We start from the raw sequence: 14,560 nt of genomic DNA, 5'->3' as shown, positions 1-14,560 counted from the left end.
CCAGAAGTCAACTTTGTTTGAACTGTGCATCTGTGTAACAAAGAATATAAATCTTGTGTTTGAAATATATATTTATGCAGAAATTAACATGAAGGTTTTTTTTATATAGTATCTTGTTTCAACCACATAGTTAACAACTGAGTATTTTATTTCCCGGGCCACGCTGGGTATCCTGCTAGTAAATTAATGTAATATCAATACAATATAATCTGGATGAAACAATATGATTTAAGTGTAATGTATCTTTTTGAATTTTAACATATGTACTCTGTATTTTTGGATGTGAAATTTCAATTTTATTAAAAATATTGAAAAATAAAAGTTTACCCGCTTCCTTGGAGGGTTGGCAGTGTGAAGGGTCTATACACCATTGAAACCCCAAATGCAGATACTGCTCTCACTACTCCATCTAGTGGGAAGAGACTGCTATGGAATGATATGGAAGCTGTTGATGCTGTGATAGTTGTTGAGGTTGTGGAAGTTGTTGACCCCACTCTAATACATTCTACAATAAATAAAATATCTTCAAAGCAAATAAATGTAACACACTTTGAGGATATTTAGCAAATGAACTTTTACACAAAGTTAAATAGCCAGAAATTTGTACTGAGTCATTAGATTTTATATTTTCCGCACCCCAAGTATGACAACAATGAAACAGAACTTGGGAAACTGAATAAAATATGTAGCTGCATTGCACATTGAGTGCCTGTGATAGAGGACAAATTTCTATCCCCAAATATTTTTGAGAATCATATTTAAATGAGCAAATGTAAATATTAGTCATTCAAACAGGCTTTGTTCAACATTGCAATAATTTTGTCCAATGTTATTCTACAAGTTTTCACAAGACATGCTGCAAGCAGGAAAAAAAAAAGTGGCACATTGGAAACTTCTGTAAAGTATTTTTTTTTTAAGTACCAATTTTCCTTTTATGTGCACTTCCTGCTAAACCAGCCAATACCTTATTAAAATCTAGTCACTATTTTTGACAAGCCCACTACCCAATTAATTTATTGGCATACAAGAGAGTAATTGGCTCCTTCGTTGAAGCTTACCCTGGTCCATCAAGCATTGTGGTCTGTCATTTTTAGGAGTTCACATAAACATGATACTTGCATAATCTCTCGTTTACAGCCCGGGTTATGTGATAGACCATCACTACTTTTGTTCTTGCTGCAGTATTTCACCAACATTACTCCAACCAGAAAATGAGCCACATATGGGTTATAAACAATTTAATCACTGAAAGTTGGTGAATAGTTACTTACACAATAGTAGTAAACCGCCCATCAACGAGATACAGGAATACAAATAAGGAAGGTAAAATTCCCAAAGATCTGCAGGAGGAAACAACCCAGTAAAATATACCTTCTGTAAAATTCATCCCATTCATCCTTCAAACACAAAATAGCTTGTTAACTCAATCATTTTGGAATACAAAACATAGCTATCATTGTAAAATATACGTCATCAAACAAGAATTATTTATAATGGCAGAAAATATATAAATGGACACCATGTATTTTTCAAGTTCGTTCATTCTTGAAATTGACTACTTGAAGACATTAATTAAACTATTTCAGTCAAATTTTTGAAAGCCTGAGTCTGAACAAATTTGTAAAGTCAGTGTTAATTGCATTAATTATAGGGAGAATGTTAACCAAATCATATCCCATTTTCAACAGTAATAAAAATAATTAATACTACATCCTCAATTCTTAGAAATGCTCAAATCTTAATGGATCTGTAAAAATTAATTCAGGTTAACAGTCATACAAATCATAACCTCACTACCATTATATTTGTTCTTCACATTGGCATCCAAATATCTCGATTTCATTGCTGCTCTGACATTGCCACCATGAAAGGAGATTTTAGTGTTGCAACAGAAACTGCAACAAGAATAACTGGGTCAAATGAACAGAGGGCACACATGCAAAGGGACACACTGTATCAACATTGTTTAGCTTTTAATAATTCCTTACAATGTAATTATCAACATTACATGGCAAATAATTCTGACAGCCTTCACAAAATGTTCCAAGATGCTTCGCAACCAGATTGTGGTCGGATTAAAGGGTATAGAGCCACAGGAGATGGGCAAGGACCTCAATGAGCAATTCTCCTCTGTTATTTACTGTGGAGAAAGACTTGGTGCCGTCAATGGCAGTGACTTGAGTATTACAGTTGAATGTTAAATGTGCTGATGAGGAGGAGGTCGACTGGGACAGAGATCATAGCAATCGCAAGGGCCATAGAGTTAGAGACTAGGGTCAGCGGGGCAACAGCGATGGCAGCAGTTGGGTGTGCGAGGGAGACCAGAAGACAGAAGATCGGGGTGCTACAGAAAAAGGAGGAGGGCCTGAAGCCCTGCTTAAGAGACATTTCATAGACCCTGACCCAAATGGAAAACAAGTTGGAGAAGGTAATGGACACAAGGACACATGTCAGAAAAATTAGACAGGATGGAGGGGGGCCTGGTGAATATAACAGGTAGGGTGACAGAGGCAGAGGAGAGATTAGGCGCAGGGGAGGATAGAATTGCCACAATGGAACAAGAAATTAAAGGTCTTCTCAAAGAAAGAGATGAGGTATGGGGAAAGCTGGACTTCCTGGAGAACTTCACAAAACGCTGCAACATTAAAATAGCAGGATTGAAAGACAACATGAAAGGGGGAATCTTACAGAGTTCTTAACTAAATAGATCCCCAAAGTACTATGAAAGGAGGCGCTGGGAACCCCCTTTAAAATAGAACGAGCCTTTAGAGCCCCAATCCCTAACCCAGGACTGGGGCAAAGACCCCGGTCAATCCTTATAAAGTTAAAATATTTTCCAGAATGAAAAAATATTAGGGGCAGTGGCAAAAGAGGCAATTCAGATGGGAGGCCCCTTGTAGTACAGGGGGTCAAAAGTGTTCTTTTATCCAGATATTAGTGCAGCTCTGCTCAAGAAACAGAAAAACTTTGAACCGGTTAAGCGATCGGAAAAGCTATGATTGTGTTCTACATCATCCCGCTACCTTGAAAATTATGTTGCCGGGGCTGAGGAGGAGGGAGCAGGGGAAGAATTTTTTTTTTTTTTTTTAAAACAGAAAAAGAGGAAGCATGTCAGTTTATAAATACCCTACCAGCACTAAATGGTGCACTAAGTGGAAAAGACTAAAAGCGGCAATAGACTTAAAATTATTAAAATTGATAGACTGGGGGGACTTCGATTTCTGTGTTATATAAAGAATGGGGTTTTGGCTGTTTTCTGATTTTTAAAAAATGATAAAATATGTTATATATAAGGGTCTGGGGGGTTCTGGGACTGGACAGGTGGAGGGTTCTGAGGGTAAGAATGGAGATTCATGGTGACTGCATGCTAAGGGGTAATGGCAGCAACAGGAGGAGAGTAACTGCCAGAGGTGTGAGTGGAGTGCGGATGAAACTTCTATATGATGTGAGTGGGTTATGTGTTCCCTTTTATTATGTGGAGGGGTATGGTTGTGAGTGGGTATGTATGAGTGTGGGAGAATGGATTTGTGGTGTCTTTTATCCCCCCCCAGGGCCTGTCGTGGCTCGGATGGAGTAGAACAACGGGCAGATGGCAAAGGATTGGGTCTGCCGGGGGGTGGGGGGGTTGGAGATGGAGGGAAAACATTTAGGGAGGGAGCCCTGGTGTAATGGCTAAAAATGTAAAGAATGCTACTTTCAATGTTAACAGCTTAAATGGAGAAGAGGGTCTTGGCACTCATGAAAAAAATGGGGATAGACCTAGCCCTCCTTTAAGAGATGCATTTAATAGACTGGGAACATCAGAAGCTTAAAAGGATATGGGTGGGTCAGGTCATATCCTCCTCGTTTGGCTCAAAGGCAAGGGGAATAGCAATTCTAGTGGCGATAAATGTTCCAGTGCAGGTGTAAAGGGCGATTACAGACAAAACGGGAAGATTCATTACGGTGCACTGTCAGATATATTCAGCATCCTGGACCTAAGTGAATCTCTACACCCCCAGTTATGAAGAAAAATTTATACAGGACATTTCCCTACGATTGGCAGAGGCAAATTAACATCTTCAAATGGGGGGGGGGGGGGGCAACTTTAATCAATGTCTGGATCTGGTGCTGGATAAATCCACAAAACGAATAAATAACTAGGACTAGAATGGCGAAAGCCACCATTGGCTATATGAGAGAGCTCAATTTGATAGATGCGTGGAGGAAAAAGCATCCAAGAGAGAGAGGGATTACTCATTTTACTCAAAGCAACATGACTCCTACTCCAGAATAGACTTTTTTCTGTCATCAGCTCACATAGAAGGTAGGATCATGCAAGCCGAGTATGGGGCAAGGCTTCTCTCGGTTTTGACTACAGAAATGCCAGATAAGCAGGACACAGCACACAGATGGCATTCTTAACACTGTTGTTGAAAAAGCCAGAGTTTTGTAGTTTCATAAGAGCCAAAATAGCCCTGTTCTGTGAGGCCAACTTCCCCTTTATTCCAGATAAATTCCTTCTGTGGGACACCTTTAAGGGGCTAGATAATTGGGTATAATTGGATTAGGGTGCTATACCATGCACCCAAGGCAAAGGTTACAACCAATGAACAAATCTCTTCAGCTTTCCCACTTAGCAGATCTAGTAGACAAGGGTGCCTATTATCACCGGCTCTTTGTACCAGAGATGGAACCATTGGCTGAGGCCATTTGCCAGGATGCAGATATTAAAGGTTATGGAGTGGGCCAAGAGGAGTACAAAATCAACTTATTTGCTGATGATGTGCTAATAGACCCTGCGACTTCTCTGCCTCTACTGCACGTGGTATTGGACGACTCTGGGAAACTCTCCGGGTTTAAGATCAATTGGGGAAAAAGTGAGGTGATACAAATCACCGAGGGGAATTATAGCCAACTTACAGAAAATAGCAATTTAAAGTGTCCACAGGAAGGGATCAAATGCCTGGGAGTTGATATTGATGGCAACTTGAATAATTTATGTGTTAAATTATGCCCCCTTGCTGGAGAGAGTCGAGAAGGATTTAAATAGATGATTGTCCCTGCCCATAACATTAAAAGCATCAAAATGAATGTGTTGCTGCTACGCAAGGTCAGAATGTTTCTTTGGAATGGTAAAGTGGCAAGGGTCTCTATGGAAAAATTAACATGGGACTACAGTCTATGCAGATTAAGGATGCCAGACTTTAAAAAAAATATTATTGGGCAGCTCAGTCGAGATACACCACCTCTCTCTTCCAGGGAGGAGGTGTACCATCCTGGGCACAAATTGATCTGCACTTGGTGGGTGAGAGGATAGCAGAGGACTTTATTATTAAATGGTGTCAGGAAAGAAGTGCAACAATCCCTGTTCCCTAATTATTATTTATTATCCTGGTGTAAAGTTTTCTGTTGTTGATCAATGTCTGAATGAGCTTCCTGTGTTAGATGGTGGGGGGATTGGAAAAAATGCGAGCTTGTGTATGAAGACAAAAATGAGAATGGAGTGTATGCAAATTTGAATACAAACTTCCAGGATGGCACGAACAATGTACAAGCTTATGTGAAAATACAAATAAAATATTAAAGAAAATAAGGTTTCACACAATAGGGAACTCTAGAAGGATAGATCACAAGAGATTGCAGCAAGATCTTGTTCAGTTGGGAAGCTTAGCAGAGGAATGCTTGATGGAATTTATTAAAGAGAAATGTGAGGCATTGCATTTTGGGAAGCCTAATATGGTAGGGCCTACACAGTGAATGGCAAGGATCCTGGGGAATGTTGTAAAGCCGAGAAATCCACGAGCACAGTAGATAGGGTGGTCAAAAATGGTTTCGACACATTGGCATTCACAAGTCAGGATATTCAAGAAAGTTGGGAGGTTACATTGCAGTGTGTACAACATTGGTGAGACTCCATTTTGGAGTACTATATTCAGTTTTGGTCACCATGCTACAGGAAAGATGTTGCTAAGCTGGAGAGAGTACAGAGAAGATTTAGAATGCTGCCAAGACTCAAGTACAGAGCTATAGAGCACAAGAGGATGAGGAGTGATCTCAAAGGTATACAAAGTCATAAGTGGAAATACATTGGGTGAAAACAGAGAATCATTTGCCAGAGTAGGGGAAATCAGTAACAAGAAGATAGAGGTTTAAGGAGACAGGGGAAAAAGAGGTTCAACAGGAAACTGATGGGTCACTTTTTTTTTTACATAGAAGGTGGTGAGTGTATGGAATGAGTTGCCAGGGGGGATGGTTGAGGCAGATACTATTAAAATGTTGTTTTTAATATTGGATGTACACATGGATAGGATAGGTTTAGAGGGAGAAGGGCTAATTGAAGGCGAATGAGAATACTGTCAGAAGAACATTTTGGTCAACATGTGCAAGTTGGGCCAAAGGGCCTGTTTCTATGCTGTATAACTCCATGAATGCTGGTGAGAGATTCGAAAAACCTGGGTTGTTTTCTTTGGAGGAGAGGCTGAATAGAAATATATTCAATTAAGCAGGTATTAAATGGGTAAACAGAATCTCTCCCCACCCAAAAAATAAAAATGTCAAATAGTGGAGGCCATGCATTTAAGGTGAGAGTTGGGGGGTGTTGAGGGAAGCAAATTCAAAGGAGATGTGCGAGACAAGTTTTTTTTTTAAATAACCAGAGTGGCTCATGCCTGGAATGAGCTGCCAGGAATGTCATTGATCATCCATCATCGTCGATTATTAGTCACTTTAAAATTCAATGCATGGCATTTCAAGATGACTGGGCACGGAATATGTTGGGCAGACATGCGTAGGCACTGCAATTGTTACACTGATGGCTGTGGACTTGCGCAGCTTGTGCTTTTGTTGTGCTTCAGCAGTGAGCCTTTGCTTCGTAAACTTAACAGCCATGTGGATAAGGCTATCATTTCCCAGGTGATCATGACTATGTCAAGCGACTTCAGGGAGCAGGTTAGTGTGTCTTTGTTACATTTCTTCTGCCCTCAATGTGAGCGTCTACCAGCAGAGTTTTCCCGAAAAAGGAGTTGCTTGGGTATGCGCTCGTCTGCCATATGGATGACATGACTGCTCACCAGGACTGTGCTCTCATCAGCCATGAAGCTCTAGAGAGAACTTCAGTGTCTGGTACTTTGTCTTGCCATCCGATGCCTAATATTCTGCAAAGACATGTCACGTAAAAATGGTAGAGCTGACTTGCATGCCTTTGACACGTTTCACAGGCATACAGGAGGGGAGTAAGTACCATGGCTCTATGGACCTTCAGTTTTGTTGCTGCATTGATTCCTCGACACTCCCTACAGAGGAACGCAGCCTTCTGAAAGTGGAACTTCCTTTGCTATTCTGCCAAAGTAAGTGAACTGGTCCACTACTTGTAGTTTCTGACCTTTGATTGTGATTTTGGGTTCTGTTTACAGAGCATAAGGAGCAGGCTGGTACATGACTTTGGTCTTTTTAATATTGCTGGCGAGTCCAAAGTTGACACAAGCCGTGGAGTATTTGTCCATACTGACTTGCATGTCTGGTTCTGAGCTAGCACACAGGGCGCAGTCACTGGCAAAGAGGAAGTCTCTCAGGAAAGACTCTTTCATTCTGGCAATAGTATGAAGTCTCCTCAGGTTGAAGAGCTTCCCATTTTCTCTGTACCGGAGGCTGATTCCAGCATCACTGTCCTGGAAGGTATCATTCAGGATGGCAGTAAACGTCATGCTGAACAGCATGGGTGCAAGCTCACAGCCTTGCTTTTTTTTAAAAAATATATTTTCCATTTGTGTCAAAATATGTACAGTATTTATCCATGACATAATAATTAAAAACTATGACACAAAAGTAATAGTTTTTATTTTTTTCTCCCCCACCCACCCCCCAAAAAAGTAGGAAATAAAAGATACATACAAATAAATATACATATCTGTTATTAGATATTCAAATGACCTTTATTCTGGTCATTTAAAACTCCTCCCTAATTTTCTTTTTAAATATGATTTGAGTTGATAATAAGAAAAAAAAGTATCATGTAATATATTATACTTATCTTTCAATTGGTTAAAAGTTTTTAAAAATCCCTTTTTTTAATTCAGTAATTATACCAAACATCAAAATAACAATTATTAGCTGTAAAAGGAATGAAAGAATTTTGATTTAATATCATTTTAGCCAACTGATGATTCCTCATTCCTCTTTCTACATGTTCTCCATTCCATACTTTAAGTCTAAGCTTCAAAACTGGTGGATCTGATTTTCCTTTTAATAATCCCTCATGCCATTTAGATAAAATATGTTCAGAACTACTTTTTCCTATTTTACTCATTTCGATTGGCATCCATGCAATCTTTGCATCGGTCAGAAAACAAGACGACAAAAATCTAAGTTGAGCTGCTTTATACTCATTTTTAAAATAAGGCAATCGAAGTCCCCCTTGATCAAATTTCCACGTTAATTTTTGCAATACCCTCCGAGGCATTTTATCCCTCCAAATAAATCCTGAAAAAACATTATTAGTACAAAAATAGGTTAAGATTGAAAATAGTATTGTATACTAGTAAAGATATTCATCTTCACACAATTAATCCTTCCTATTAAAGAAATTGGCAAATCTTTCATCTTAATATTCTTTAATTTTCCTCAATAAAGTATGTAATTTAATTTTTTTTAATTATTTAAATTCTTATCAACATTAGATCCTAAATATTTAATTGCACCATTCTGCCATTTAAAGTTTGTCCTTTTCTTAATTTGAATATAATCTGTCTCGATCACTGTCATCACTTCACTTTTATCAATGTTTACTTTGTTTACTTTGGCTTGGCTTCGCGGACGAAGATTTATGGAGGGGGTAAAAAGTCCACGTCAGCTGCAGGCTCGTTTGTGGCTGACCAGTCCGATGCGGGACAGGCAGACACGATTGCAGCGGTTGCAAGGGAAAATTGGTTGGTTGGGGTTGGGTGTTGGGTTTTTCCTCCTTTGCCTTTTGTCAGTGAGGTGGGCTCTGCGGTCTTCTTCAAAGGAGGCTGCTGCCCGCCAAACTGTGAGGCGCCAAGATGCACGGTTTGAGGCGTTATCAGCCCACTGGCGGTGGTCAATGTGGCAGGCACCAAGAGATTTCTTTAGGCAGTCCTTGTACCTTTTCTTTGGTGCACCTCTGTCACGGTGGCCAGTGGAGAGCTCGCCATATAATACGATCTTGGGAAGGCGATGGTCCTCCATTCTGGAGACGTGACCCACCCAGCGCAGCTGGATCTTCAGCAGCGTGGACTCGATGCTGTCGACCTCTGCCATCTCAAGTACCTCGACGTTAGGGGTGTGAGCGCTCCAATGGATGTTGAGGATGAAGCGGAGACAACGCTGGTGGAAGCGTTCTAGGAGCCGTAGGTGGTGCCGGTAGAGGACCCATGATTCGGAGCCGAACAGGAGTGTGGGTATGACAACGGCTCTGTATACGCTTATCTTTGTGAGGTTTTTCAGTTGGTTGTTTTTCCAGACTCTTTTGTGTAGTCTTCCAAAGGCGCTATTTGCCTTGGCGAGTCTGTTGTCTATCTCATTGTCGATCCTTGCATCTGATGAAATGGTGCAGCCGAGATAGGTAAACTGGTTGACCGTTTTGAGTTTTGTGTGCCCGATGGAGATGTGGGGGGGCTGGTAGTCATGGTGGGGAGCTGGCTGATGGAGGACCTCAGTTTTCTTCAGGCTGACTTCCAGGCCAAACATTTTGGCAGTTTCCGCAAAGCAGGACGTCAAGCGCTGAAGAGCTGGCTCTGAATGGGCAACTAAAGCGGCATCATCTGCAAAGAGTAGTTCACGGACAAGTTTCTCTTGTGTCTTGGTGTGAGCTTGCAAGCGCCTCAGATTGGAGAGACTGCCATCCGTGCGGTACCGGATGTAAACAGCGTCTTCATTGTTGGGGTCTTTCATGGCTTGGTTCAGCATCATGCTGAAGAAGATTGAAAAGAGGGTTGGTGCGAGAACACAGCCTTGCTTCACGCCATTGTTAATGGAGAAGGGTTCAGAGAGCTCATTGCTGTATCTGACCCGACCTTGTTGGTTTTCGTGCAGTTGGATAATCATGTTGAGGAACTTTGGGGGACATCCGATGCGCTCTAGTATTTGCCAAAGCCCTTTCCTGCTCACGGTGTCGAAGGCTTTGGTGAGGTAAACAAAGGTGATGTAGAGTCCTTTGTTTTGTTCTCTGCACTTTTCTTGGAGCTGTCTGAGGGCAAAGACCATGTCAGTGGTTCCTCTGTTTGCGCGAAAGCCGGACTGTGATTCTGGGAGAATATTCTCGGCGACACTAGGTATTATTCTATTTAGTAGAATCCTAGCGAAGATTTTGCCTGCAATGGAGAGCAACGTGATTCCCCTGTAGTTTGAGCAGTCTGATTTCTCGCCTTTGTTTTTGTACAGGGTGATGATGGTGGCATCACGAAGATCCTGAGGCAGTTTACCTTGGTCCCAACAAAGCTTGAAAAACTCATGCAGTTTGGCATGCAGAGTTTTGCCGCCAGCCTTCCAGACTTCTGGGGGGATTCCATCCATACCTGCTGCTTTGCCACTTTTCAGTTGTTCGATTGCCTTATATGTCTCATCCAGGGTTGTAACCTGATAAAACCTGATAAAAAACCCATACTCCGCCAATCAATAATTTACTTCTTTTAAATTAACTTTCAGGGTTTGTAAGGTTATAGTATTACATCTGAAAAGGCTAATCTCTTTGTGTTCTTTATTATGCATTTAAAGTCCTCAATTTCATTATCACTCCTAATCACCTCAATTAAAGGCCCTATAGCTATGCAAATAAAAAAGGAGATAATGGACATCCTGGTCTGGATTATCTTTTTCCAACAAAAAAGATTTTGATATTTGTCTATTTGTAATCACTTTAGTCTTTGGATAATTATATAATACTCTTATCCAATTTATAAAACTTGTCAGAATTCCAAAAACCTTCAGTACTTTAAATAAATAATCTCATTCTAATCTATCAAATACTTTTTCTGCATCTAAAGCTAAAGCCACTGATGGTATTTTTTCTTTTCTGAGCCATATCTATTAAAGTTAAAAAATCTAACAATATTATCTACTGATCTATTTTCAATAAAACCTGTTTGGTCCATATTAATCAATTTAGGTAAATATTTAGCTAATTTATTAGCTATTAGTTTGGACAAAATTTTATAATAATCAGTATTCAATAGTGAAATTTGTCTATATGAAGATGGAAGCAAAGGGTCCTTCCCTTTTTTTGAAGTAACTGTTATTAATGCAGTGTTAAACAACTCATGTAAATCCCAAAGATCTTCCATTTGATCTAACAACCCCATAAATAAATCAGTATTAATAACTCTTTAAATACTTTATAAAACTCTGGAGAGAAACCATCTTCCCCTGGAGCCTTATTGTTTGGTAAAGACATCAATAATTCTCTCACTGTAAATGGATTTGTTAATTCTGTCTGTTCTTCTCTGCTTAACTATGGTAAAGTAATTTTGGACAAATATTCATCTATTTTATCCCCATCTTTCAAAGATTCTGATTTATATAATTTCATAATATTTCATAAACACATCATTAATATTTTGTATTTTATAAGTAAGATGACCCAAATCTTCTTTTACAGCTACTCTTGTTGTCAATAGCCGTATAACGTATTATTTATCCTTCAGATAATCCCATACCAAAAACTTATTAGTTACAGAATATTCATTCAGGTCCATAAAAAAAATTATCTGCTCCCTTAAAATGCACAAAATCTTTCCTTTTCAGTGACTTTGGCTTTGCTGCATTAAATCTCCACCTATAACCTATATTTTGCTCTTCCTCCATTAAAACATACATAACTAAAAGTGAATAGTCAGATATTATCCTTGCCTGATAGTCAATACTATGAACTCTTGTCTGGAGTTGAGAGGTGATTAAAGACATATCTATACAGGAATATGTCTTATGGCTACAAGGATAAAATGAATAATCTCTAATATCAGGATGCATCTTCCTCCAACTATCAACAAGTTTCATTTCATTCATAAAATTTTTCACATCTTTTGTTACTTTATTTTTAACCATAATTCCTCCTGATCTATCCAACTTGGAATCAAAGGTAAAATTAAAGTGTCCTCCCATAATTATTTTCACTTTTGCATTAGCTAAGTGCATAAAAAACCTATTGTATAAATGTTTCATCTACATTCGGTGCATATATATTCATCAAGGTCCAATATTTAGAATATATTTTGCAAATTATCATCACATACCTCCCGAATTTATCAGTCATTACATCCAGTATTTCAACTGGTAAACTTTTATTTATTAATATCGCTACTCCTCTGGCTTTAGAATTAAATGAAGAGAATACCCCTCCTATCCAATCTCTTTTGGTTCATATATTCTATTTCTGTTAAATGAGTTTTTTGTATAAAAGCCACATCTACTTTAATTTTTTTCATATAATTCAATAATCTTTTTCTCTATCAGTTTCTGAATTCCATTAATATTAATACTAATAAATGACAATTTTCCTGCCATTAGACATTAAAATTAAAACCCATATCCATCCAGCACCCCCCTCCATCTCCCCATCAAGCCTAACCCTCCCTATATAATATCTTACATCTATAAACAACCTGGGCTAAGAATCAAAAAAAAAAGGAAGAAAAAAGAAGAAAGATAAGGAAAAACCCCAGAGGTGTGTGATGTTGAAGCATCTTTATCACCCTGATCTGTACGGGATCATCATACTCAAAACATCATACCATCCCTCACTTTAAGCTTAATCATAGACCTTTTAATCCATTAATTTTATCCAATATATTAGATCACAAACAATATAGCTTAAACCTTCCTTCCCTTTTAAACTCTCTCGAAACTCGATGTATTTTCAGTTTCAGCAAAACCTCTCAGTTATATAATGAATTCAAGTATCTACAACCATCTGCTGATATTTAACAGGCAATGAATCAGAATATACCTTTGCTTCATTAGGCTCAGTAAAAAAATCTATTCCTCCCTCCCAGGACAAATACTTTCAAAACAGCTGGATATCTTAAAACAAAGGCATAGCCTTTTTTCCCACAATACATCTTTAACCACATTAAACTCCTTTCTCTTTTTCAACAAATCAAAACTTATATCTGGATAAAAGAAAATCTTATTTTCATTATAAATCAATGATGATTCTGAGAAAGTTCAAGTGGCTTATCGTTGGAGGTTTAATATAATGCTGTTAAAAAATGCGGAATTTATTGATTTTTTGAAAGAACAAATTAATTTTTTTTGAAAGAAAATTCTAATTCTGTTCAAAGTAAATTTGTAGTATGGGATGGTATGAAAGCTTATTTGAGAGGACAAATAATTAGTTATACTTCCAAAATAAAAAAAGAATCGATTAAATCAGAGTCTTGAGTTAGAGAAACGGATTAGTGAGTTAGAAAAGGAATTTCAGAGAGACGTTACAGAAGATCAGAAAATAGAATTGAAAAAATAAATCAATCAATCAATGGTGATTGTCTTTCTTTAGCTTGTTTCGCTGCCAGCTCCAATATCATCTCTCTTACTTCATATAGAAGGAATCTGACAAGTATTGGACGGGACCTTTGGTCAGGCTGAGGTTTATATCAATGCCCCATGGGTTTGTTCTATCTCCAAATCACCTTGAAATGCAGCCTGATCCAAAGATTCCAGTATCCATCGTTGTAGATTTTTTTTTCCAAGTTCTGACCCTCGTCTCCTTAAGTCCAACATTCTTTCTACTGAAATTTTCCAAAACGACTATTTTTTGGTGTTAACTGATCATGCCCAGCAGCTGCTTCTGCTTGTGCTTTCTTCATTTGATCTTTCAGATTTTGAATCTCACATTCATTCCCTTTAATTTTGCCATCCACTATTTCAAATCTAGTGGCCACCTGTTATATCAATCTTTCCATCTTATCACCATTCTTCCTTACTTTATCAGTTAGCACATCCAATAGATGGTTGAAAAAAATCTAACATTTACTTTAATTCATCAGAAGATAAAGAAACTTCTGCACTTTTTTTCTTGATTATAGGTCATTCATGTTCTTTCCTTTGCTTTTCCAGGTCTTCTTCTTGATCACTGGACTGTGAGTGTCTGGAATCTTTTTTTAAATTTCCTCCTTTTTTGTGCTCTGCGCATGCACGAGGAGTCAAGCATGCGCAGAATCATTTCTTCACCCGATGTCGGCGGCCATTGCTGAGGGAGACCTTGTGTAGCAGTGGCCAAGGTCTCCCCAGCTCTGGCCTCTCTTATTTGGATATTACCTTACAGACAGCTCCAAGATCCTTTCTTAAGGTAGGCCTCTTTTCCTTGTTCAGTTTTTTTGTTCAGTTTCTTGTACAACAGTAAGGCCTTTATCCTTCTTTGCTGGCATTGTTGATGTCTTCTATACATCTTCAGATAGTTATTTCTTATATTTTCTGTAACTTTTAAAGCTTTTTTTGTCACTTTTTCTCAACTTTTTCAAGGAGAACAGGGATTATCAGTCTAACCCCATGTCATCAAGTGCACCCCCCCCACACATAGCCCTGCTTGACATCATTGGTGACTGGGAATGCCTTGGGGAATTCACCGCCG

At 38.7% G+C, this 14,560-nt stretch overlaps 1 protein-coding gene across 20 annotated transcripts in view; it reads right to left on the bottom strand.

The window, feature by feature from the left end:
- The window catches only part of lmbr1 (limb development membrane protein 1), a 305,384-nt gene that overhangs the window by 160,070 nt on the left and 130,754 nt on the right, over window positions 1-14,560 (bottom strand). For 19 of the 20 annotated variants that reach the window (XM_069914759.1, XM_069914763.1, XM_069914760.1 and 16 more), the window contains one exon: window positions 1,272-1,340. The exons of the other annotated variant lie outside the window; for it this stretch is intronic. In XM_069914759.1, the coding sequence (XP_069770860.1) occupies window positions 1,272-1,340 (69 nt within the window). The remainder of the gene's footprint in view (window positions 1-1,271; window positions 1,341-14,560) is intronic. 20 annotated transcript variants of the gene reach the window in all.

This window comes from Narcine bancroftii, chromosome 1 (genome assembly GCF_036971445.1).
Source record: "Narcine bancroftii isolate sNarBan1 chromosome 1, sNarBan1.hap1, whole genome shotgun sequence".
NCBI lineage: Eukaryota > Metazoa > Chordata > Chondrichthyes > Torpediniformes > Narcinidae > Narcine > Narcine bancroftii.
The sequence above is the reverse complement of the archived record's forward strand: the minus strand, read 5'-3'. Positions and strand labels throughout refer to the sequence as shown.